At 37.5% G+C, this 26,915-nt stretch overlaps 1 protein-coding gene across 1 annotated transcript in view; it reads right to left on the bottom strand.

Annotated features, from left to right (window-relative positions):
• Positions 1–26,915, bottom strand: part of TEX11 (testis expressed 11) — a 132,833-nt gene that overhangs the window by 101,726 nt on the left and 4,192 nt on the right. The window contains exons 2-4 of the mRNA XM_036271112.1: positions 12,925–13,073; positions 6,866–6,950; positions 3,007–3,086 (exon numbers count right to left, since the gene is read on the bottom strand). Coding sequence (XP_036127005.1) covers positions 3,007–3,086; positions 6,866–6,950; positions 12,925–13,073 — 314 coding nt within the window. The remainder of the gene's footprint in view (positions 1–3,006; positions 3,087–6,865; positions 6,951–12,924; positions 13,074–26,915) is intronic.

Below are 26,915 nucleotides of genomic sequence, written 5' to 3'. Positions count from 1 at the left end.
CACAAGAAAATTCACTACAGCACATAAATATCCATCGAAGAGGGACGGTTTAATATAATAAGGTACATGTACCAACTGAATATTATGTGGCTATAAAAATTAGTAATATCTCTATATACTGCTATGGAGTGATTTGTAGGATATAATGGTAAACAGTTTTTTTTTTAAAGGTAGAGAAAAGTATAGAATGCCACCACTTATCTAAGAACTTTGGGGCTTAAAAAATATGAATATATGCCTGTTCGCTTATATTTAAAAACCAAAAGGATAAGCAATAAAATAAACAAAATAGTTAACTACAGGGACAAGGAGGGAACCAGGTGGAGAGGACAGAGATAGAAGCTACACTTACCTGAATATATTTCCTTTAGAAGACTGGACTTCAGAACCATGTAAATATTTTACATAATTATAAAACAAAATTCAATCAACATAGGGGGAAAGGAATCACTAAAAACCAAAAGCAAATACAAAAACTGAACCCAACTATGTATCAAGTCAATAGCTTAATCACAGGAAAAGAAATTATTTCAAGTAATTTTAAAACAGTATTTTAATAGTATAAAACAATATTCTGACTATACATCTCTAAGTGGGATAATATTCTAAGACTAAAAGTACAAAAAATTTGTAAACTGTTTTCAGAAATCACTCTTAGTAATAATATTGATATTGATATATTCTGAAACTATTTTAAGTATACATTTTTAGAATAAAACAGTTATTATGTTAATGTTATCGGACACCAAGATTGTTAGTGCCAGAGAAAAAAGACACAAATATAAAATCAAGAAGTAAAACCCTATAATCCAGTGATTCTCAACCTTCCTAATGCCGCGACCCTTTAATACAGTTCCTCATGTTGTGGTGACCCCCAACCATAAAATTGTTTTCATTGCTACTTCATAACTGGAATCTTGCTACTGTTATGCCTTGGGCAACCCCTGTGAAAGGATCATTCGATCCTCGCGACCCACAGGTTGAGAACCGCTGCATAACCCTAAATGTCAACTGAAAATATCAGTGTGAACTCATTATGTATTTTCTCTTTTTTTAAAAAAAATATGTATTTCCTAGCTCTGTCCACTTCAAAAAGTCTAGAAATAATGACCAATGCAGTAACAACAAGTGCTTGTAATGTCCAGATTGTGGTTTCTTAACATTCTCCACTAAAAGAAAACAGGGTTCCTTGGAAGAATGGCTGATTCCAGGTCTTAGGCAGGAAGTATGCAAGGTGAGCCTGGATATCTTGTCATCTCAGAAATCAAATGAAATTATTAAAGACTACTGGGGTCATATCAAAAGGACTTATAATCACTTAAAGAGAGTCTCCTTCTGGCCAAAGATGGGATATTGTGCTTCAATAAAAAGAATAACTCCCAATGGATTGAAATTCATTAAATATGTTAAAATCTGTAAGTTCACAATAAGACTTTTTAAAAACCTATTTGGTCATCATTTAAGGATCTTAGAGAACCAACTCACTATTCTGAAGAAATGCTAAAGATAAAGAATCAAGACTATCTTTCTTGCAAAAGTGTACTTTAGAATAACCAGATAGTTGATGAGGAAAGTTTCTATTTCAGTTAATAAACAAAGAAGAATACAGAATTAGAAAATGCAATTCTAATTCTTTCCCTGTGATTAAGCTATTGACTTGATACATTATTTCCCAGAAATAATGGATCTGGGAACAAAAATCATCAAAGGGCATTAACACAAGAAAAAAGAGACAAGCAGACATTAGTGCTTTCTGATGGAAGTACACCAACCATCCAGCCTATGAATTATTCTTAACAAAACTGAACCTGAATCATACCAAGCTTCTATCTATCATTACAGTAAAAACAAGGTATGAAGGACTATATTAAATGACACTGTGAGGAAGCAGCCATCAGAATACAGAACTTAGGAAACTATAAACAACCTGGTTTCTTCAATAAATAAACTTAGTCAACAGATTTTTTTAAAGGGAGGGAGAAACATGTAGATTAAAACAGAGATATTAATAAAATGCTTTCTTTAAACTGATTCTAAAAAACCAACTAGAATGGGGAGAAAGAGCGGGATAGGGCGGACAGGGCAAGGGGGACTAGATATCTATAATTTTAGAAAATCTCTGGGAAATTTTATCAAGTGTGATAATGGGTATTGGGTTGGTTTGAATAAAAGATACCTTAGCCCTGGCCGGTTTTTTGCTCAGTGGTTAGTGTCAGCCCACAGACCAAAGGGTTATGGGTTCCAATTCCAGTCAAGGGCATGTACCTGGGTTGCAGGTTCAATCCCCACCCAGGTTGGGATCCTGCGGGAGGCAGCCAATCAATGTGTCTCTCTCACATCTATGTTTCTCTCTCTCTCTGTCTCTCCCTCCCTCCCTTCCACTCTATCTAAAAATCAATGGAAAAGTATCCTCGGGTAATTAACAACAACAACAACAAAAGATACCTTGTCTTTTGGAGACATGTTCTGAAATATTTATGGGTAAAATGATGTATTTTGGATTTGTTTCAAAATAACCCATGGGAATATACTGTTGGAGGAGATACAGAAGAAACAAAAGTGGTCATGTGTTGATAATTACACATGGGTAAATGGGGGAATCATTGCATTATTTTATTGATTTTGTGTGTGCAATTCAGACTTTCAATGAAATGCTGTTTTAAAACAGTGGAAACAATACTTTCCACTGAAAATACACACTTACCTCTAGGGAACAAAATAGGAGGTAGGGAGGAATGAATCAGAGAACTATTCCTTTTTATTATTTTCATTACTTTCCCTAAATCCTGAATTATAAGTTCAATATTGAGTCCACTGAATCACTATAATAACAACTATAACACTACTGATATCCTTAATTTTAATAGATATAATTACCATAAAAGGAATATGAATACACTGAAGGATATAACCCCCTTCCAGGTTTACACTAACTTTAACCATCTTCACAGGAGTAATAACAATCTCATTGCATTTGTACTTTGTCCTCATTTAAGTAGGACTTACCAAAATCCGTCTGTGAATAACTTCTTCTGTGGCAGCTGTGTCATCACACATACACAGCAACTTGCAAGCAACATGTCGTACTGCAAAACAGTAATTAGACACCCATAAACACAAAACATTCATTCTCTTTTTATATAAACCTATAAAGAGACAAGAGATGTGAAGTGAAACAAGTAATTGTTGTTAGAAATAAGACTTTTAAAGCCTTTTAAAAAATAAATTATCGCCCTGGCCAGTTTTGCTCAGTGGTTAGAGCGTCAGCCTGCGGTCCCAAGAGAGCCAGGTTCGGTTTCCAATAAGGGCGTGTACCTCGGCTGCAGTTTGTCCCCGGCCCTGGTTGGGTCGTGCGGGTGGCAGCCACTCAATGTGTCCCTTTCATGTGGATGTTTCTCTCTCTCTATCTCTTCCTCTCTCTCTCTCCCACTCTATCTGAACAAAAAAATGGAAAAATGTCCTCGGGTGAGGACAAAAAAAAACCTGAGACCCTTCAGTTCAAGGGCCGACACTAACCACTGAGGCACACCGGCCAGCGCCTCATTGGTAATATTTTTCATATAAAATAAATTATCAAGCCTGGCTGGTGTGGCTCAGTGGTTGAGCATGGACCCATGTACCAGGAGGTCACTGGTTTGATTCCTGGTCAGGGCACATGCCCAGGTTGTAGGCCCAATCCCCAGTGGGGAGCATGTAGGAGGCGGCCAATCGATGTTCTTTCTCTCTCCTTGATGTTTCTGTCTCCCTCTTCCTCTCCATTCCTCTCTCTCTAAAATAAAGAAAAAAAATTTTAAATAATAAATTATCAAAAGTAAATGATCTGAAATGTATCAAATGAATTATTTGCTTAATGCTAGTCAGACAGATACTGAATTTTCAAGTTTTTAATTTCTGCAGATCTTAAGCCCCAAAGATTCATTGAAGATACCTGGTTCCACATGCTGCTGTTGTCCATACTGAAAGCAAAATAATTCTAAGTAAAACAACATAAGGATAGTTGTGGATTAGTCTCCTAAAATCAAAACTTTCTACATTTATTCTTTGCTGTAGATGGCGTAAAAATTCTTAAAATGTAATTTAGAAAATACAGATATCTTCATTATACAGTTAATTTTCCCTGAAGATAGGAAAGCTTAACTAATCATAACCTCTTTACTTGTGGTTTCTTTAATCATAAAACATATCCAATTTTTTTTTTTTTTTGGCCCAGCTGGTGTGGCTTAGTGGTTGAGCATCAACCTATGCACCAAGAGGTCACTGGTCAGGGCACATGCCCGGGTTGTAGGCTAAATCCACAGCAGGGGGCATGCAGGAGGCGGCCAATTAATGTTCTCTCTCATCGATGTTTCTGTCTCTCTCTCTCTCTCCCTCTCCCTTCCTCTCTCTCTAAAATCAATAAAGAAAAAAAAATTTTTTAAACTTACCCAATTTTTTTTTTATCCTTACCTGAGGACACTTTTTGCATACATCTTCAGATAGAGGGAGAGGGAGAGAGGAAGAGAGAGAAACATCGATGTGAGAGAGATACCTCGACTGGCTGCCACCCACACAACCCCAATTGGGGCTGGGGACAAATTGAACAGAGGTATGTGCCCTTAGCGGGAACTGAACCTGGGTCTCTCTGGACCGCGGGCTGATGCTCTAACCACTGAGCAAAACTGGCCAGGGGAAACATCCAATTTTTTAAAGGATGACTTCACATATAACTGAACTAGCTCCCTTGATGGTAGGTCTCAGTAGCCATTCTACCTATACTAAAACCATTTTTAAATATGTTTTTAATTGATTTTTTAGAGAGAGAGGAAGGGAAAGAGAGATAGAAACATTGATGTGAGAAACACGGGTCAGCTGCCTCCTGCACACCCCCTACTGGGGATCGTGTCCACAACCCCAGCATGTGCCCTGACCGGGAATGAACTGGGCCCTCTTAGTCCATGGGAGGACACTCAATCCACTGAGCCGCAACGGTCAGGCTGCTAAAACCATTTTTCATTAATATTCAACTGAAAAGAGATTTACACAGCTGAAATTACAGGGTAATTGAAGTATTCAGTCTATTCATTCCTTAACAAAATTAATTAATTTATGAAAAAACTTTCAGTAAAATAACTAAAATCATGTATTTCATTGTCTTACATTTCCAGTTTTTAAAATGTTTCCTTTATTTTTTCCAAAATGTACTAATACAGTATTCTTTAGGAGCCTGATCTCTCAATTATATCCCCTCTCCAAAGACACCTTCAGTATCTCCCTCTCAATTTATTTCTTCCTCTCTGCCTTCAAGCATATCCATCTCCCGTCCTTGGGAAAAAAAAAATCAACCCCACTGTGCTTCAAACTTCCATCCCATTTCCCTCTTCCTTTCATTGCCAAACTTCTTGAATTGATGGTTTATCTACTACCTCTATTTTCTCGCTACGCGCTCATCTTCTTAAGCCCCTGCAGTGTTTTTGCATCCTTACTACTTTGCTAAAACTGCACTATCAAAGATCATGTTCCCTGTTTCACAGCAACATTTCAGTTATCATAACCTTTTTGAAAAACACGACTTCTCTGACCTCACAGCTTTAAGCAGTGTCTCTCTATGGGAAATGCCTTAGTCTAAGAATTTTGCTCCCATCCCCACATTCTTAATCCAGCTGTTTACAGTTATCACCAATAAGCCTTCAGGCCAAAGGCAGCTGAAGCTGAGACAGAATGCTGCTTCAGTATAGAGATGTTTTCGTTGTTGTTGTTGCTGGTGTTTCCCTATCCTTGTCTTCTCACCAGCCTGTTCTTGGCCCCTCTAAATTATAAACATCTTGGATAGGTGCTGACTCCTTACGTCTGCCTTACTCTGCTCCATCAGTGCCCACAGCTTGATATTTAAATCAACTTTAGACAACACATAGTGTTGTATCCTGTGGCATTCACGAATTCTTTGTTTTTCTTGTTCATTTAACCGTTCCTTCCAAGATCCTTAAGCATAATGATGCCTGGTTTTGTTTTGTTTTTATCCTCATCTGAGGACATTTTTTCACTTTTTTTGTTCAGATAGAGTGGGAGGGAGAGAGAGGAAGAGAGAGAGAGAGAGAAACATCGATGTGAAAGGGACACATCGTGTGGCTGCCACCCGCACGACCAACCAGGGCCGGGGACAAACCGCAACCGAGGCACGTGCCCTTAGCGGGAACCGAACCAGGGTCTCTCTGGACCATAGGCTGACGCTCTAACCGCTAGCCAAACCAGCCAGGGCACCTACTGTCTGTCTTAACATGATATGACAACCCTATCAGAACTATGTATTCAATAAAGAGGTAGTCTTTTCTAGAATATTTTGACCTTCATTTGGTCTCCTACCCTTGTTATTGTTCTGCCCAGACTTGGGAGACTCAAGGTTAAAATCTCATTACTCTGTTCTTTCAACACCACTGGTTCTTAAAATTTGATATGCATGAGAAGTCCTGAGAATTTTTTTCAAATTACATATATACCCAGGTTTCATCCTGAGCTTAATAAGTCAAAACCACCAATGGTGGTCCTTTAGAACTCAGATCATCTCTTCTCCAAGGAAAATAATCCATGTCTTTTAACGTTCCCTCAAATTCTCATTTTCCCACCCTTTAATCATCATTGTTGTTTACCACCAGCCTATTTTTTACAGTGATGCTTTGAAACTTTTATTAATATAGAGCTAATTTCTGAAAAATCATAAAACTAAGGGAGGCTCTTTGCTTGAGAAACCACTGTTTATAGGTTGTTTGGCTTAGTCTTCTTTTAAAAAATCTCCACCTAAGAATGGTCAAAATATTATTTAAATTGGAGGAACACAACCTGATTTATAATAAGAATACCCCTCACAACAAGTTACAAAATATATACGTACATTTAGCTTTCTGCTCTTTACTTATAAGCAAGCCGACATTTCTGGTAACTGCCCAGTTCCACAGGTTTACTGCCATTTCTTCAATCTAGAGAAGAAAAACATTTTCTTAGTTAAAATACTGTGCATTTCCAATACCGTCCATTTTCTTTCTTACATATTTTATGCTTATGTGACTGCTGTTTGTCATTTACAGGGCCTCCATAATCTGCTCATATTCTACTTTTCCTCTCAAAATTTTACCCACTATTACAGTAATTATCTCACTGTCCCATGAACACAACTTGTTCATTCCTACCTGTGCACCTTTATTCATAGTGTTGACTTCACCTGATATACCTCCTCCCATTCTCTCTCTCTCTCTTTTTTTGCTTTTGGTATGTGCCCCTAGCAGGAACCAAACCTGGGACTCTCTGGTCTGCAGGCCAATGCTTCGAACGCTGAGCCAAACTGGCCAGGGCCCATTCTCTTTATGTAACTAAAATCCAGTTCAGTCTCACCAGGAACATCCGAGACGGTTTCAGCAACCACTACAGTCTAATTTCTCTCTTCCTTGAATTCCTATATTGATGAGTTTCACATAATTGAGCAATTAATTATGCTATTGTGTATCATTCTTTAATTGTTATTCTTATTTCCAAATTAGGCTCCTGCAACTTATGCAGCATGTATAGTACCTGCCAAATTGCTAAAGAATATACTCAATGCCCAGCTGGTGTGGCTCAGTGGTTGAGCGTTGTCCCATGCAGCAGGAGGTCACCAGTTTGATTCCTGGTCAGGGCACATGCCCAGTTTACAGGCTCGATCCTCAGTAAGGGCATGTGGGAAGCAGCCAATCGACATTTCTCTCTCATTGATATTTCTCTCTCCCCCTTCCTCTCTCCGAATGCAATAAAAATAAACTAAAATAATATATACTCACATAATACAATTTGTTTTATTATTTTTGTTGTAAAGAATAGAGGGCAAGCCCTGGCCGGTTTGGCTCAGCGGTTAGAGCGTCGGCCTGCGGTCCGGAGAGACCCGGGTTCGGTTCCCGCTAAGGGCACGTACTTCGGTTGCAGTTTGTCCCCGGCCCTGGTTGGTCGTGCGGGTAGCAGCCACTCGATGTGTCTCTTCACATCGATGTTTCTCTCTCTCTCTCCCCTTTCCTCTCTCTCCCTCCCACTCTATCTGTACAAAAAATGGAAAAATATCCTCGGGTGAGGATAAAAAAAAAAAAAGAATAGAGGGCAAAGTTCCTAGCAGCTTCTTTTGGGGTTTATCTTTCTGTCAGATGCAAAAATAAATCAAGTTCATAGTGTCTCAAGGATTAAATGAAGACACACAGAAAATGTGAATTTGGGACAGGCTTGTTTCTGGCAAGAGACTTCTGAAGAAAATAAGTGATCCTCAGTGCTACTATTGCCTGAGACCAATATGGCATAGTTTTGGCCTAAATCTCTAAGGGTGCTATGGTGACTATGACAGAAGCTATATACCACTGACTTATAATAAAACATATTGGTTGGTAGGAATACTAAGTGGATGAGCAAAAAATCCTGTTTTATGTACATTAAAGGTGCACAATTATATTTTAATTGTATTTTCTCTAGTGTCACTTTTCTTACCTACATTTCCACATTTTTCTGATGAGCCTCCCTTTAAACAGATTATTTATTTAGCATTGCTGTCATTTCTTTAATTATTCTGGGGCTAATTCTGATTCTTATCTTCATCTCTCTCATATAATAAACCCTTGCCACAGTTGACCTAATGACGACTTTCACATGAAGTATCATTGGATTAGTTTTATCAAAAACACATGGAGTTAATATTTGACTCCAAATTTCCCAGGGGAACAAATGGTGTTAAGGGGGGAAAGTAAACATCTAGAGTAAAATAGCTTAAAGAAACTGCCATTTTTGGTATTTTGGAAAGCAATTTGACAGTATGTTAAAAAAAAAAAAAAAAAGGCCAAAAACTATTCATATGTTTTGATCCAGTAATTGCTTTTCTGAGACTCTAACATACAGATACAATCTAAATGTTGAGGGGATCATTTTTTTTATTTACTATTGTTCCCTATATTTTGATTTATAATAGTGAAAAATTAGGAGCAATATCAATATCCAAAAATAAAGAACTATATAGATGGATTATGATAAATCCACTACATGGAATATTATTCAGCCACTTAAAATAGTGGTCATACAACCTGAAAGAAATGGATAAATTCCTAGAAACATACAATCTTCCAAGGCTAAATCAGGAAGAAAGAGAAAATCTGAACAGACCAGTAACTTCTAAGTAAATAGAATAAGTAATCAAAACCTTCCAACAAACAAAAACCCTGGACCAGATAGATGGACAGGTGAATTTTACCAAACATTCAAATACTAATTAATACCCATCCCTCTCAAAATATAGCAAAAAATTAAAGAGCAGGGAACACTCCCAAACTCATTTTAGGAAGCTAGCATTACCCTAATACCAAAACCAGATGGAGACACTACCAAAAAAAAGAAAATATTCCTGATGAAATAGATGCAAAAATCCTCAACAGCTCTGGTCGGTTTGGCTCAGTGGTTAGAGCGTCAGCATGCGGTCCAGAGAGACCCGGGTTCGGTTCCCGCTAAGGGCATGTACCTCAGTTGCCGTTTGTCCCCGGCCCTGGTTGGTCTGCGGGTGGCAGCCACTCGATGTGTCCCTTTCACGTCGATGTTTCTCTCTCTCTTCCTCTCTCTCCCACCCACTCTATCTGAACAAAAAAAGGAAAAATGTCCTCGGGTGAGGATAAAAAAAAAAAAATCCTCAACAAAATACTAGAAATCTGAATTCAGCGATACATTAAAAAGATTATACACCATGATCAAGAAGACTTATAACCAGATTGCATGGTTGGTTCAATATCCACAAATCAATGAACAGGATATACCATATAAATAAAATTAAGAATAAAAATCATGTAATCCTAAGAATAGATGCAGAAAAAGCATTTGACAAAATCCAGGACCTATTTATGATTTTAAAAAACACCACACCTCTCAGCAAAGTGGGAATAGAGAAAACAAACATATCTCAACATAATAAAAGCCAAATATGACAAACCCACAGCTAGCATCATAACAGGAATAAGTCAAGTACGACCACTTTTATCATTTTTATTCAACACAGTAACAGAAGTCCTAGAAACAGGAATCAGACAAGACAAAGAAATGAAAGGCAAGAAATTTATCAGATACAGAAGTCAAAGTCATAGTTATAAGGGTGTTCAACAGCATGAAAAAGGACATAGAAACCATAAGAAATGACCAGTAAAAAATAAAGACTACATGGAAGAAATAACAGTAGATTGGATGAAGCAGTGGACTGAATCAGTGATTTGGAAGACAAGGTAGGAAAAACAACCCAATCAGAGCAACAAAAAGAAAAAAAGTTAAAAAGAATGAGGACTGGGGGGAACAGGAAGCGGGTGTCTATGGGGGGGGGGAGTGGGGACATATGTAACAAAAATTAATTAATTAATTACAAAAAGAATGAGGATAGTTTAAGGGAACTTTGGGAAACATGAAGCATAACAACATCCACATCATAGGTGTACCAGAGATAGATAAATTAGGCTATCAAAATTTAAAACAATCAGGAAAGTGAACTCACAGAATTGGAGAAAATATCTGCAAATCATGTATATAGTAAGTGACTTGAATCAAGAATAAAAACTATTACTCATAATAAAAAGACAACTCAATTTAGAATTTGGCAAAGAATCTTAATAGACATTTCTCCAAAGGAAATATACAAATGGCCACTAAGCACATAAATAAAATGCTCAACATCATTAGCCATCAGGGAAATGCAAATCAAATCACAATGAGATACTGCCTCATACCCATGAGGATAATACTATCACAAAAACAGAAATAAAAATTGTTGGCAAGGATGTGTGGAAATTGGAACACTTGTGCACTGTTGGTGAAAATGTAAAATGGTGCAGCCACTGATGAAAAACAGTATGGTGGTTCCCCAAAAATTAAAAAATAGAACTATCATATGACCCAGCAATCCCACTTCTAGGTATATATCCAAAAGAATTAAAAGCAGGAACTGGGACAGATATGTGTACATCTACATTCATAGATGCATTATTCACAACAGTCAAAAAGTGGAAGCAATTCAAGTGTCCCTGGAATGATAAACAGGTGAACAAAATGTGATATACCAAAGAATACTACTTAGCCTTTAAAAGGAAGGAAACTTGGACACATGATAAAACATAGATAAACCTGAGGACTTATGCTAAGTGAAATATGGCAGACACAAAAAGATAAATACTGTATGATTCCACTTGTATTAATTAGGCACCAAGAGTAGTCCAATTTATAGAGACAAAAAGTTGAATGGTGGTTGCCAGGGGCTCAGTCAAGAGGGGAACGGGGAGTTGTTTACTGGGTATAGAATTTCAGTTTTGCAAGATGAACAGAATTTTATAGATTGGTTCACAACGATGTGAATGCATTTAACATTTAAACTTTACATTTAAAAATAGTTAAGATGGTAAATGTTATGTTATATATATAGTGCCACAATTAGAAATAAAACACTAGGATGACTATAATAAAAATGACAGATAATAACAAGTATTGGTGAGGACGTGGAAAAATTGGATCCCTCATACAACGCTGGTAGAAAGATGCAGTCACTTTGGAAAACAATCTGGCAGTTCTTCAAAAGTATAAACAATTACCATATGACCCAGCAACTTCACTCCTAGGTGTATACTGAAGAGAAATAAAAACATAAAAACCTGTACATAAATTTTCATAGCAGTATTATTCGTAATAGCCAAAAAGATTAAACAACCCAAGTGTTCATTAACAGATAAATGGATAGACAAAAGGTGGTATAGCCAAAGAATGAAATACTATTCACCCATAAAAAGTAATGAAGTATATATAGAATGTAAACAATAATCGAAAAATAAAAATTTAATAAACCTCAGAGGGATGGGGGGTGGAAGGGGTAGGAAGAGATAAACCAAAGAACTTATATGCATATATGCACAACCAATGGACACAGACCTTAGTTTGGGGAAAGCAGGAGAGGAGTGGGAGCAGGGAGGAGGGGGTGGCGGGGGCATCTGTAATACTTTCAACAATAAAAAATTAATTAATTTTAAAAATTGAAAAGTAATGAAGTACAAATACAGGCTGTAACATTGATGAACCTTGAAAACATTATGCTAAGTGAAATAATTCAGTCACAAAAGACCACATATGTATTACTCCATTTATAGAAAATGTCCAGAATAGACAAACTCATACAGATACAAAATACATTAGACGTTGTCTAGGGCAGGGAAGGGGAAGAAATGGAAAGTGTCTCTGAACAGATGCAAGATTTCTTTTGGGGATGGTGAAAATGTTCTAAAATGAATTGTGGTGATGGGTACACAACTCTGTGAAACACTCACTAAAAATCACTGAATTGTATACTTGAAATGGGTCAATTATATGGTTTATGATTACATTTAAATAAAGCTATTGCATGTAAAAGAGAGTTACAGTCACTTTTCTGTATATGCAGTCACAAAAATGGAGGGATTAACCCCAAAGTAAACATTCCCAAAAGTATTTCAGAACCTCAAGGCAATTGCTAAATTAAATGACAGACCCTCATTAAACACCAGAAAAAAATATCCCCAATAATAGCACTCCTGAAGGCTTATATTCAACTGTGTTCCCCACTTATTTTTTTATTTTGCTGCAAAGGTTAAGAAAAAGAGAACTACTATTTAGTGACCTTAAATACATTATTTTGTTTACTATTCACAGTTAACACCAGGAAGTGTGTTTTATTATTCTCCTTTAACAGATGAGAAAACTGAAGCCTAGAGGTTAAATAGTAAATATTAAAATTGAGCACATATTTTTCCATTGGTTTCTAAAACTATTTTCCCTAAATGCAACATTAGGCTTGAAAATCCAAAAGTAGATTTCTATGTGGTAAATCATTTTTACTTATACATTAATTTAAATGATCCATCATCAAAACTTATCAAATATAATTATTTTTATACCAACCTGAGTATCCTGTATGTCAGCCATAGATTCCCTGTTGATATTTGCTATGTCCATGAAGAGTCGATCAATTGCCTCAGGCATGCCAGGTGAAATGTCTTTTACAATCAGGTTTTTAATAATTTCTGAAATAACAATGGATAATAAAAGTGCTGTAAATTACCACCATTAGCTAAAAGTAGCAAATCATTTCTAAATCAGTCCCTAAATAGTTGATCAAATGAACACAGCATGAAGAAACCTTGAATGATCTTTAGAGTAAAATCAAACTCGAGAAAAAGTTTCTTTAAGCTAAAAGTAAAGTAAAATTTTCAAATAAAATTTATATTCCCTGGAGTCATTTGTTTTTAACAATCATTACTCTCATTCTCAGAAAGTAAAATGCATTAACTTCATAAATAGTAACATTATTATAGGTCATCTTAAAACTACAAAATAGAAATTAATGTCTTCAAAACTAGAAAATGTAGAAATTCTGAAGGGAGACTTAGATATGTGCCCTGTAAAACTGAAATACTTATTAATATTTTCAAACATTAGGCAGACATAGCTAACTTATCCTGTCTCTGATGTCTTGACCTTACTTTGTGAGAAAAAAAATGACATGCCCAATTAGTGATAATAACATTAGCCAGTTACTGAATCTGTACAAATGATGTCACCATTTTCTAAACAGTCTGAACGCCAGACTCCATCAAGCTGAGTCTTAATAAGACATGGAATTCCTTAAACCCAAGCATAATATTGAATCATAATTGATGCCTTTCATATTATCAAAATTGAGGTTTTTCCAAACTCATGTAACAGAGGTCTTCATAACCTAGATGTCTGTAATTTTTAAAACATTTCTGAGCATCAACTAACAAAATGTTGTTAATATTCATATAAATACTATAAGAGTACCTTCTGAAAGATATTTTAAGCTGCAATTTAACCTGCCACAATTAACAATAAATCTGCTAAGTGAAAATTTTTCAGTTAAACCTCAAAAACTAGATTCATATAAAGATTTTACAAAGCAAATTATGTTCAAATATACTCAAATATTTTTTACAGCTCATGGAATCTTTAGTATCCACTGCATGACCAGTGGTATTCAGGAAAACTAACATAATATTTGTACCCCTCAGGTGATAAGATTTATACAAAAAGAACAATCTCTACCTTACTTACTCCTATAAATTCATGAAAAAACATTCTAAATATCTTGATTCTTCTAAGATTGGGTCAAGGATTAAGCTGAAAGGCATATATATTACAACACTTGCTTAAAATACAAGGTGGGGCAAAGAGTGGGTTTACAGTTGTTCATATTGAAAATAATACAATAACTAATAAATAATAATATAGGAATAAAGTGTATTTCATGTATTTACAACTGTAAACCTATTTTCACCACCATGTATTGATAACATAATGAGAAAAGTTTAGAATGGGGAAAATATTGGTAAATCATCTATCTGATATGGGAATAATATCCAAAATACATAAAGAACTCTCATAACTCAATAGCAAAAAAACAAACAATCGAATTTCAAAATGAGCAGAGGATCTTTTTTTTCCCCTTTTATTTTAGAGAGAGAGGAAGGGAGAGGGAGAGATAGAAACATCGATGAGAGAGAACATTGATCGGCCGCCTCCTGCATGCCCCCCACTGGGGCCTGGGCCCACAACCTGGGCATGTGCCCCAACTGGGAATCAAACTGGCGACCTCTCGGTGCACGGGTCAATGCTCAACCACTGAGCCACACCAGCCAGGCCAAAATGAGCAGAGAGTCTTAATAGACATTTTTCCAAAGAGATACAGAAGGCCAACAGATACATGAAAAGATGCTCAACATTACTAACCATCAGAGAAATGCAAATCAAAACCACAATAAGATATCACCTCGCACTTGTAAGAATGGCTATTACCAAAAAGACAGGAAATAACACAAGTGTTGGAAAGGATGTGGAGTAAAGGAAACCCTTGGGAACTGTTGGTGAGATTGTAAATTGGGGCAGCCACTGTGGGAAACAGTATGGGGGATACTCAAAAAATTAAAAACAGAACTATCATCTGATCCAACAATCCCAACTTCTGAGCATTTATACAAACATAACAAAAACACTAATTTGATAAGATATATATGCACCCCCATGTTCACTGCAGCATTATTTACAATAGTCAATATATGGTAACAACCTAAGTGTTCGGTGGATGGATGAATGGATAAAGAAAATGTGGTAAAGTAATAGAAACCATCAACAAAACAAAAAGGCAATCAACTGAAAGGGAGAAGATATTTGCAACTAATAACTCCAATAAGGGGCTAATATCCAAAATATATAAAGGACTCATACAACTCAACAACAAAAAAACAATCTAATTAAAAAATTGGCAGAGGACCTGAAGAGACACTTCTCCCAATAAGACACACAAATGGTCAATGGACGTAAGAAAAGATGGTCAACTTCACTATAAGGGAAACGCAAATCAAAATTATACTGAGATACCAACTCACGCTTGTTAGAATGGCTATTATCAACAAGACACAAAAAATAAGTGGAGAGGTTGTGGAGAAAAAGGAACCCTCCTCCTTCATTGCTGGTGGGAATGTAAACTGGTACAGCCACTGTGGAAAACAGTAGAGAGATTCCTCAAAAAATTAAGACTAGAGCTACCATATGACCCAGCAACTCCTTTACTGAGTATCTACCTGAAAAAAATTTGAAAAGATTTATTCGTAAAGATTATATGCACAGCTCTGGCCAGTTTTGCTCAGAGGTTAGAGCGTTGATCCACAGACGGGAGAGTCATGAGTTTGGTTCCCTCTCTCACATCAATGTTTCTCTCTCTTCCTCCCCTTCTCCCTCCCGCTTTATCTAAAGATAAATGCAAAAATGTCCTCAGGTGAGCTCTGGCCGGTTAGGCTCAGCGGTTGGAGCGTCAGCCTGCGGACAGGAGATTCCCAGGTTCAGTTCCCGCTAGGGGCATGTACCAAAAAAAAATGTCCTCAGGTGAGGATTAAAAAAAAACACTATATGCATCCCTATGTTCATTACAACATTATTCAGACATAAGAATGAAATACTACCATTTGCGACAACATGGATGGATCTTGAGTATCATACTAAGCAAAATAAGTCAAACAGAAAAGGACAAGAACCATATGATTTCACTGATATGTGGGATATGAAACAGTAAGCAACAAATGAGTTAACAAAACAAAACAAACTCTTGATACAGACAAAAGTATGGTGATTACCAGAGGGGAAGGGGAATGAAGGGAATAGAGGATAAAGGCAAGGGGCAAATATATGGTGACAGAAAGAGACTATACTTTGGGTGGTGCACACACAATGCAATATACATATGATATATTACAAAAGTGTATACTTGAAACTTATATGATGTACTAACCAATGTCACCCCAATAAATTTAATTTAGTTTAAAAAATGTGTTAATATATATAATAGAATATTATTCAGCCATAAAAAGAATGAAACCTTGCCATTTGTGACAACATGATGGACCTTGAGGGCACTGTGCTAACTGAAATGAGTCAGAGAAAGAGAAATACCATATAATCTCACTTACATGTGAAATCTTAAAGCAAGTAAAAAACACCAAGCTCCTAGATACAGGGAACAGATTGATTGTAGCCAGGGGCCAGGGTTAGGTGGTAGACAAAATGAGGAAAGGGAGTCAAAGGTACAAACTTGCAGGTATAAAATAAGTAATTCATGGGATGTAATGTACAAAACGGCAACTTTAGTTAATAATACTGTACTGCATATTTGAAAGTTGCTGAGAGAGTAAATCTGAAAAGTTCTCATCACAGGAAAAAAAATCCTTTGTAACTATGTATGGTGACTGATGTTAACTAGACTTCCTGTGGTGATCATTCCCAATATATACAAATATATCATTATGTTGTACACCTGAAACTAATCTAATGTTATTATATTATACCTCAATTTTTTTAAATTAGGAAAGTGCCCAGCCGGTGTTGCTCAGTGGCTGAGCATCAACCCATGTACCAAGAGGTCGCCAGTTTGATTCCCGGTCAGGGTACATGCCAAGTTGTGGGCCAAATCCTCAGCGGGGAGCACACAGGAGGCGGCCAATCGATGTTCTCTCATCGATGTTTCTATCTCTCTCTCCCTCTCCCTTCCTCTCTCTCTAAAATCAATAAAGAAAAAAAATGTTTTAATAAAATAAAAAAGTTAGAAAAGCTCTTAAAATGGTGTTAAAAACCCTAATATTAAAAACAGATGTCTTTGAAATGGTTTTGAAAAGAAAAAATGCATATACATTTTTTTCTTTCTAAATGTTTTTATTGATTTTTTTAGAGAGAGAGGAAGGGAGAGATGGAAATAGCAGTGTGAGAAACACTGGTCAGCTCCCTCCTGCACATCACCTACTAGGGATGGAGCTTGAAACCCCGGCATGTGCCCTGACCAGGAATCAAACCAGGACCCCTCAGTCCATGGGACGATGTTCAATCCACTGTGCCACATTGGCCAGGCTAAATATTTTATTTGAGTTACTTTTTAAAAATTCCAATAATATTTTAGTAGAATACCAATAACGTCTGGTCACATAGTATATGAGACTGTGAAGACATTAATTTTGATTTGTGCATGTTCTCTTAGTTTAATATAATTCATTCTTTGTCAAAATAATTCTAGTCCTTTCAAAACATATTTTCAATGTCATTCACTTGAGCAATTTGACTGACATCAGCTGAGGCAAGGATAGCACTGCAGATCTGTAGGGTAAAATGCAGTCAGCAAAACTAGGTAATTAGCAGAGATAGAGCTGAATGGTTGAGCTACACTATGAAGGAGACTTGCTTCTGGCAGTTCAGATTGGAGCTTCCACAAATATAGTCTATTCCTGAGATCTGAAGACATGCTATATTAAGGTTAGATGAAGCAAGATTGTACATTTTGAAAGAAATGATTAAAGTATCTTCCTGGTTACTAAAATAATTGATTTACAATGTTTTTTTCAGTCAATATAATTTAAATGAGATTCATCCTAGTTAAAGCTGGGGGTGGGGAGTCACACTACTGAGACAGCTGTGTTCATCAAAACCAATTAATTCTGATTAGGCAGACAGCATTGTAGGTACAGTATAACGGAAAAAACATTTTCCCTGTCCTTGAGGAAGAAAGCTTCTGCTACGACATGGAAAAATATCTATCAACAGTCCTGCCAACTCTCTCCCTGTGACCTCTATCAGCTCAACCAGTCATTCAAAAGCCAAAGCAGCTCAAAGACTACAAGGGTCAATTCAAGATTTTACTCCCAGTCACAATGATTATCTGCAACTTTCTCAGTGACAGTGAGAAAAAAAAATGACAATAAAATTAACATTTGCAGTTTTACAGTCTCAAAGCTTTTCATATGCATCCTCATTTAATTATCAATCTACTCTGTAAAGGAGATATTTTTATTTTATATGATGTGGAAACTGCGATTTAACAAAGTGTAATGACTTCTCAAAGGTGACACAAAGAAAGTAGCAAATAGGACTTGAACTCAGACTTTCTAATTTGAAATCCTATACTATACTAGTTCTATCAGGAAGAGCCTGGAATAAGTGACCAGCCAGGATATTAAAATAACTGAAAAACAGCAAGGAGAGAAGAAATAAGCCAACGCCATTCAGAGTGCTACACTATAGCTCTAATTGTGAGCTAAGAAAAACTATTCCAGCAGAAGCTTTGAATGAGCCCAAATAACCAAGACAGTGTCAAAAAGGCATGGCAAAAAGACTTAGTCAGACTAAAACCATACTTTCTATCGATGGTCAGAGAGATCATCATTTATCTCATATGATGTTCCAGGAGGTTCCAATTGACCAGCTGAGTACAGTACAAGAAAATCCAAGCAGCAAGTGATCATACCTAAGTCAGATGTAGCTGCGTGCACTATAATTCCAAGAGAATTATTCAAAACAATGTATTTTAGTTCTGAGCGGCATCTTGGGCCTGGAAGGCAACTTGGAAAGGATTTAGGGCAGTCTAACTCCATGAAAATTATGAGAAGCAGCAATGATACAGGTCCAAAGCTCAACAAGTGCCTACAATATGCATCTAGCACATTAAATCTCAAATCTGATCGTCAGTATGACTTCATTCCAAACCAACCCCTTCCCTACTCCACAATACTGCTATTTCTTTCTTGCCCTGCACAGAACTGGTTCAGGTGCTGGAGCAAACTTATACCTGGGCTCATCAGGAGATAAATCTACTAAAGCTCTGGAAGGAAATTGGCTGAGGGAGATAAAAAGGGAAGAATTAACAATACTATGCTAACCAAGAAATGTTCAGCTTGATTCTAGCAAGGAATCACATCCAGTCGCATTCAGGGCACTAATCTATAGAGACTATAAAACAGAATAATACAGTTCAGCCGGTGTGGCTCAGTGGTTGAGCATCGACGCATGCACCAACAGGTCACTGGTTCAGTTCCCGGTCAGGGCACATGCCTGGGTTGTGGGTCAGATCCCTGGTGGGGGGCATGCAGGAGGCGGCCAATCAATGTTCTCTCTCATCCATGTTTCTATCTCTCTATCCCTCTCCTTTCCTCTCTCTCTAAAATCAATAAAGAAAAAAAAATTTTTAAAGACAGAATAATACTGACACTGAACAAACTACATCAGTAGAAGGAATGTTTCAAAAGAGCCACAATTCAGTCCTCTCAACCAAATGCACATTGTGTAAATGTTGCAATGCATCTACATATTTTGTATGTTTCACACTCTTGTAAATGCAAGGCCCATAATCAAACTCAATTTGCCAATTTATCCAATCCTATCCCTAAGCATCTACTTTACAAACTATCTGTACATATTACTCTTCTATTCTCATTACACCCTGTTACCCTTTATAGCTGAGCTCGCTGCTGTTCTTGACTAAAAATATTCTTTTTAATCCATCCGGTGTAGCTCAGTTGGTTGAGCATCATTCCATGCACCAAGAGGTCACCAGTTTCGATCAGGGCACATGCCCAAGTTGTAGGCTTGATCCCCAGTAATGGGTGTGCAGTAGGCAGCCGATCAATGAATTGATGTTTCTATTTCTCTCTCTCCCTTCCTCTCCCTCTCTAAAATCAATTTTAAAAAAAAAGAATCTTCTATTCAGCTAAGATCTGGTTTGTTTTAGTACCATGGTTACCGAAGGCTATTTCTACCTATATAAACAACTTTACTTCATTAATTTCTGTTTACTGTGTTAACAATGTACTAGGCACTGAAGAAAAATTAATCCAAGACTTTCCCAGTATATTCACATCTAAATCGGACCAGAAACAGTATGTGGAAAAGTTAGGAATGCAGTAGGGTAGACTATAATAATACAGTTGGAAGGCTGAAATAGGTTAGCTAGGCTGAGTACATTTTTTTTTTTATCCTCACCTGAGGACATTTTTTTTTTCATTTATCTTCAGAGAGAGCAGGAGGGAAAGAGGGAGGAAGAGGGAGAGAGAAACATCAATGTGAGATCGACTGGTTGCCACCTGCACAACCCCAACCGGGGCCAGGGACGAACTGCTACCGAGCCACATGCCCTTAGTGGGAACCGAACCTAGGACTCTCTGGTCCATAGGCGAATGCTCTGACTGCTGAGACAAACTGGCCACAGCAGGCTGAGAACATTTGAACAACTCTTACCAAAAAGATATCTGAAGAAAAAAAAAATCTAAGTTGATTCAAATGTCTTTGTGGCTTCTTATGTCTATACTAGTGTAAAATAATAGAATGTGCTTGCAAGAGGTCAAAAGTTTAATAAAATCAAAAGAAAGATGGCTAATTTTCCACAGAAGATATCTTTAGCCTTTACATTCCTAAGAGAATGCATTATTTAGAAGATTGCTAAGCAAAATGTCATAAACAATTAGGCATCCTATGAATCCTTTTTGATGGTGATGGAACAATACAGGCAAGTTTATCTGAGTCGATATGCATTTCCAGATCATCATCAGAATATATATATCCCTGGTGATAGTGTTGCTACCCATGTAGGAATATGAATGAAACAGACAAGAGTTCTTTATTTCTCTCATCCCTTCAATAAATACTTAATAAGTTATTTCCATAAACAGCAAGGATATAATGTAAACAAGATATAGCTCCCTCCCCTGAGAAGCTTACAGTCATTTCCACGTATGATATGTTTATACACATTATAAATCAACCAATTTTTTAGAGTCTAAGTCACCTTAAAATTCTACTAACACTTGCCCAGCCGGTGTGGTTCAGTGGTTGAGTGTCGACCCATGCACCAAGAGGTTGCCAGTTCGATTCCTGGTCAGGGCACATGGCCAGGTTGTGGGCCCAAACCCCAGTGGGGGGCATACAGGAGGCGACCAATTGATGTTCTCTCTCACCGATGTTTCTATCTCTCCCTCTCCCTCCCTCTCTCTCTAAAATAAAGAAAAATAATTTTTTAAATTCTAGTAACACTCTTAATTTTACAGTTGATTAAAATAAAGAATTAGGCCCTGGCCCTGGCTGTTTGGCTCAGCGGTTAGAGCGTCAGCCTGCGGTCCTGAGAGACCCGGGTTCAGTTCCTGCTAAGGGCGCGTACCTCGGTTGCAGTTTGTCCCTGCCCTGGTCGTTGTGCGGGTGGCAGCCACTCAATGTGTTCCTTTCACATCGATGTTTCTCTCTCTCTCTCTCTGTTCCTCTCTCTCCCTCCCACTCTACCTGAACAAAAAATGGAAAAATGTCCTCCGGTGAGGATAAAAAAAAAAAAAAAAAGAATTAGGCCCTGGCCAGTTTGGCTCAGCAGTTAGAGTGTCGGCCTGCGGTCCAGAGAGACCCTGGTTCGGTTCCTGCTAAGGGCACGTACCTCGGTTGCAGTTTGTCCCCATCCCTGGTTGGGTCATGCGGGTGGCAGCCACTCGATGTGTACCTTTCATGTCGATGTTTCTCTGTCTCTCTCCCTCCCACTCTATCTGAACAAAAAATGAAAAAATGTCCCCGGGTGAGGATAAAAAAAATGAAATAAAGAACTGGTAAGTTAATTAACTTGCCCAGTTGATTAAAATAAAAGAATAGGTTAAGTTAATTAACTTGCTCAAGATCAAAGCTATTGATAGCACAGCATGAACAGAGTTCAAAACAATTGCACTCTTTCTGCTCTGGCTGGTGTTTACATTTCTCCTTGTAAAACTTAATTCAAAAAGCATTTATTAATTTGCTGGTACCAGGAAGATACTGGGCATCTTGCTAGGAATGCAAAGATAAGTGAGACAGCCCTGGCCAGTTTGGCTCAGCGGTTAGTCAGCCTGTGGTCCAGAGAAACCCGGGGTTCAGTTCCCGCTAAGGGCACATACCCCGGGTTGCAGTTTGTCCCCAGCCCTGGTTGGAGTCATGCGGGAGGCAGCCACTCAATGTGTCCCTTTCACGTTGATGTTTCTCTCTCTCTCTTTTCCTCTCTCCCCCTCCTACTCTATCAGAACAAAAAATGGAAAAATATCCTCTGGGGAGGATTAAAAAACAAAGATAAATGAGACATTCTATGCCATCAAGCAACTTGCAATATAATGTAAAGAGTGTTGTGAATACAAGATGCTACAGGAATATAAAGGAAGAATTGAGTAACTCTACCCATTTGAGAGTTGGGATATAGAGATGACAGGATAGGCTTCACTGAGGTGCTATTTGAGGTGAGTCTTGAAGGATAAGTTAGAGATTTGCCAAGCAACATACCAAAGAGAAAAGCAGAGAGGTATGGAAATGCACAGTACAGTCCAAATAACTATAAGTAGTTACGAATGGATGGAGAAAAGGGTAAAGGCAGGTTACAGGAAACATCGTTAGAAAGGTATGTAGAAGCCAGAGCTTGATACGTATTGTATGACACAATATGAAGGCTAAATTCTGTTAGTTATTCCACCTCTTTATTTCATAAACTGTATTATATCTACCTAATATATGCATACCAGGTGATCCCACCAAGTATCTCAATGAGATTTCTGCACAGACCATACAGAAATTATGCTCACAACTCTGAACTATGTGGCCCTCTCTTGGGACACTTCCTAATATCTCTGCTATTCCTAATCTGAGGATCCTATTGTGGCATTTAAAGGCATGGGGAACAGTTATTCAGGGAGGTTTCCAGATAAGTACAGCCCTTTGAGAGTCAATGAAAGTCTATTATCTTGAGTGACTTTTTCTACTACAGCTTTTAGACTAGATTTGCAGTCTAACATAGCAGCCACATGTGGTTATTGAGCACCTGAAATACGGTTAGCTCAAGTTGAGATATGCTCTAATTGTAAAATACACACCAGATTTCAAAGATTTAATATGAAACAAAAATGTAAAATATCTCAATTAATTTTTAATAACCAAAAGTTTATAACTTAAAATATCAGTAATTTTGTATACTGATTATATGTTAAAATAGTATTTTCGATATATGGGGATAGAAATATAGTATTAAAATTATTATTATTAAAAATAATTCCACCTGTTTCTCTTTACTTTTTAAATGTGGCTACTTGAAATTATTTTTAAATTACATTTGTAACTCACATTATATTTCTACTGGACAGGGCTGGTCTAGAGTATATACTGTGACTGGATTCTGAAGATTTGATGGAACCAGTTAATATCTACCTTCCTAACAGTCATCATAGATTTAACAGAAAAAGAAAATATAAGTTTGAGCCCTGGCCAGTTTGGCTCAGCGATTAGAGCATCGGCCTGGGGATGAAAGAGTCCCGGGTTCGATTCTGATCAAGGGCACATACCTAAGTTGTGGTTAGTCCCTCACCCCAGTTAGGGTAGTGCAGGAGGCAACCAACCAATGTGTCTCTCTTACATCAATGTTTCTCTCTCTCTCTCTTCCCCTCTCCCTCCCTCCTACTCTATCTAAAGATTAATGGAAAAATATCCTCGGGTTAGGATTTAAATATATATATGTTTCAATATTTTAATAGACCATAAGGGAATTTATACAACAGCAAATACAGAAATGTTAGAAATCTAGAAAAAGGAGAATTATCTCCAAATTAACCATAGGAAAGGGAGTTCCAAAGCTTGATAAACAGTTGCCATTCTTTAAGAAGAAATAACCCTCTTGTTGAGAAGGAAAAACTGGGCTAAAATATCTTGGTACAAATATTCTTTTAACACCACTCAACTGTTTGCTATTCCTATATTAAGTCATCTTCTATTATGGATGGTCCCAGGTGCTTGCCAAGATGAGAAATTTTTTTCAATTTTTTGTTGTTTTTTATTGATTGATTTTAGAGAGAGAGGGGAAGGAAGCGAGAAATACTGATTTGTTGTTCCACTTATTTATGCATTCATTGGTTGCTTCTTGTATGTGCCCTGACTGGGATCAAACCCACAATGTTGGCATATCAGGATGATGCTCTAACCAACTGAGCTACCTGGCCAGGGCTCATTTTTTAAGTTTTTTTTAACTGATTGGAGAGAGAGAGAGGGAAGGGGGAGAAGAGGAAGGGAGAGAGGGTGAGAAAGAAAAGAAACATCGATTTGTTTTTCCCCTTATTTATGCATTTACTGGTTGATTCTTGTATGTGCCTTAACTGGGGATCTAACCCACAACCTCATTGTATCGGGAAGACACTCCAACAAACTGACCTACCTGGCCAGGGCCAGAACACTCTTTTTCCTGAATCAGGAGGGAGTTTTAGGAAATCCCCCAGTCCAATTGCTATTGTTTCTTAAATTGTCAAAACCTGTCCTCCAGGAAGGAAATCCTCTAGACCAGTGGTTCTCAACTTTCCTAATGCTGCGACCCTTTAATACAGTTTCTCATATTGTATGTGGGCGGACCCGCTTGGAGACGGATAGAGGAGCGGTGTCTCATTTCCTAAGACCATCAGAAATATGTGTTTTCCGATGGTCTTAGGTGACCCCTGTGAAAGGGTCCTTCGACCCCCAAAGGGGTTGTGACCCACAGGTGAGAACCGCTGCTCTAAACACACTATTGCAACCTGGTTACAACGGCACTTTACATCTCAGCAAATCCACTCCTAGGTATTCTCCCTGAAATAAAATGAAAAACTAAGTCATTTAAAAATATATACATAAATATTCATAGCAACTTTATTCATGATAGCCAAAAATGTCTATCAACTGATAAATGGATAAATTGTGGTCTATTCATTCAGTGGAATGCTACCAAGCAATAAAAAGGAATTAACTACTCATGTAATCATATGGATGAATCTCAAAATCATTACACTTAGTGAAAGACACTGTAGGAAAAAGAACATACTGTATTTTTTTCATTTGTAAGCTCATCTGCAGTGATAGAAATCAGAACAGTGAATGCCTGGGGTGGAATGCAAAGGGTAGACTGACCACAAAGGGGCATGATGTTCTATTTTTTTTATTAGAATGGTGGTTACATGGGTAACATTTGCCCTACTCAAAAATTGTATCAACCTGTACACTTAAAATGTGTGTGTTTCATTATACATGTAAATTATACCTCAATAAAGTTGATCTCTAAAAAGAAAAAGGAAGGAGGGATGGGAAGGGAAAGAAAAGGCACTATAGAGCTGAAATCACTAGAGGCTGTAGGTCAGGAGAATAGCACACTGGTATCAAAATTTGTTCAACATCAAGAAGGCAGCCTCAAAGGTGAACAGGAGGTTTGTCCCCTTTGCTCACCTTCACCCATTTTCCTCACCCCACCCCACTCCCCGCCTCCCTGCCAAAATCCTGTAACTATGTGAAGTAATGGATGTGTTAATTAACTTTTGTAGTGATCATTTCATAGTATATACATGTATCAAATCATAAGGTTGTACACCTTAAACTTACACAGTGTTATATGTCAATTATATCTCAATAAAGCTGGGAGGGGTAAACATGAGAGTTGGTAAAAGAAGTGCATATACAGAGAGCCCTGAGAGTCTTTCAAAAAGATGAACCAAAAATTCTACATCTAGGGATAAAGCCAACTATAGAACAAGACAGGTGCCAGACTCTGGAGACAAGAGCAAATCAGGCAGGTTGAAGGAGCACATTCAAACATGTTGCTTAATGGATTGATGCCACTCTGAAGTGAAGTTTTTAATGGTACAACATTCTGTTCTTGGCCCTGTCCTATTTAACAATCTTATCAATGATTTGAATGAAGAAACTGAGAGAGAGAGATAACAAATAAGATAGATGATATAATCAGGAGAAAAATTAAATCTCTAGTTGCAGCAATGGGATTAATATAAGAAAAAATTATAGTCCTGCATTTAAGTCTTCAAAACTAATAGCACCAATATACAACAGGCAAGATGTAACTGAAAAGCAGCATGTAGTTGGTTTTTTTAAAAAAAAAGAAGGTCTTTTAGAAGCAAAATGGTAAAACTTAGTGTGGCCAACTGCCTCAACCTCCCCTCTATAAATTTCAATCTTAGCTCCACTGTTATCTAAAGAGAATGATGGTCCAGCTGGTGTGGCTCAGTGGTTGAGCACTGACCCATGCACCAAGAGGTCACCGGTTTGATTCCTGGTCAGGACACATGCCCTGGTTGTGGGCCTGATCCCCAGTGGGGGGCATGCAGGAGGCAGCCAATTCAAAACGAGGTATGTTCTCTCTCAACGATGTTTCTATCTCTCTCCCCCTCTCCCTTCCTCTCTCTCTAAAGAAAAAAAAAACAATAAAGAGAAAAATATTACAACAATGCTTTCATATCTGCAAAAATTTTTAAGTATGACAATACCAAATATTAACAAGTGTATAGTAAAAAGAGAAAGAGAGAGTATAAATTGTTAAAACTACTCTGGGCAGCAATTGGGTAGTATTTGTCAAGTTCAAGACACTGATAGCTTTTGAGCTGGCAGTTGCACATTCAGCAGCTCTACGTAAATGTGTACCCCACAACAGCACTGCCACGATAGGGTAGCCACTAGCCACATACATGTGACTGCTGAGCACCAGAAATGTGGCAAGTCCCAAATGAGATATGATTTCAGTATAAAATACATACCAGACTTCAAACTCTTCAAAA

Source organism: Molossus molossus, unplaced genomic scaffold, assembly GCF_014108415.1.
Source record: "Molossus molossus isolate mMolMol1 unplaced genomic scaffold, mMolMol1.p scaffold_m16_p_2, whole genome shotgun sequence".
Taxonomy (NCBI): domain Eukaryota; kingdom Metazoa; phylum Chordata; class Mammalia; order Chiroptera; family Molossidae; genus Molossus; species Molossus molossus.
Note: the sequence above shows the minus strand (reverse complement) of the source record. Positions and strands in the feature narration are given on the sequence as shown.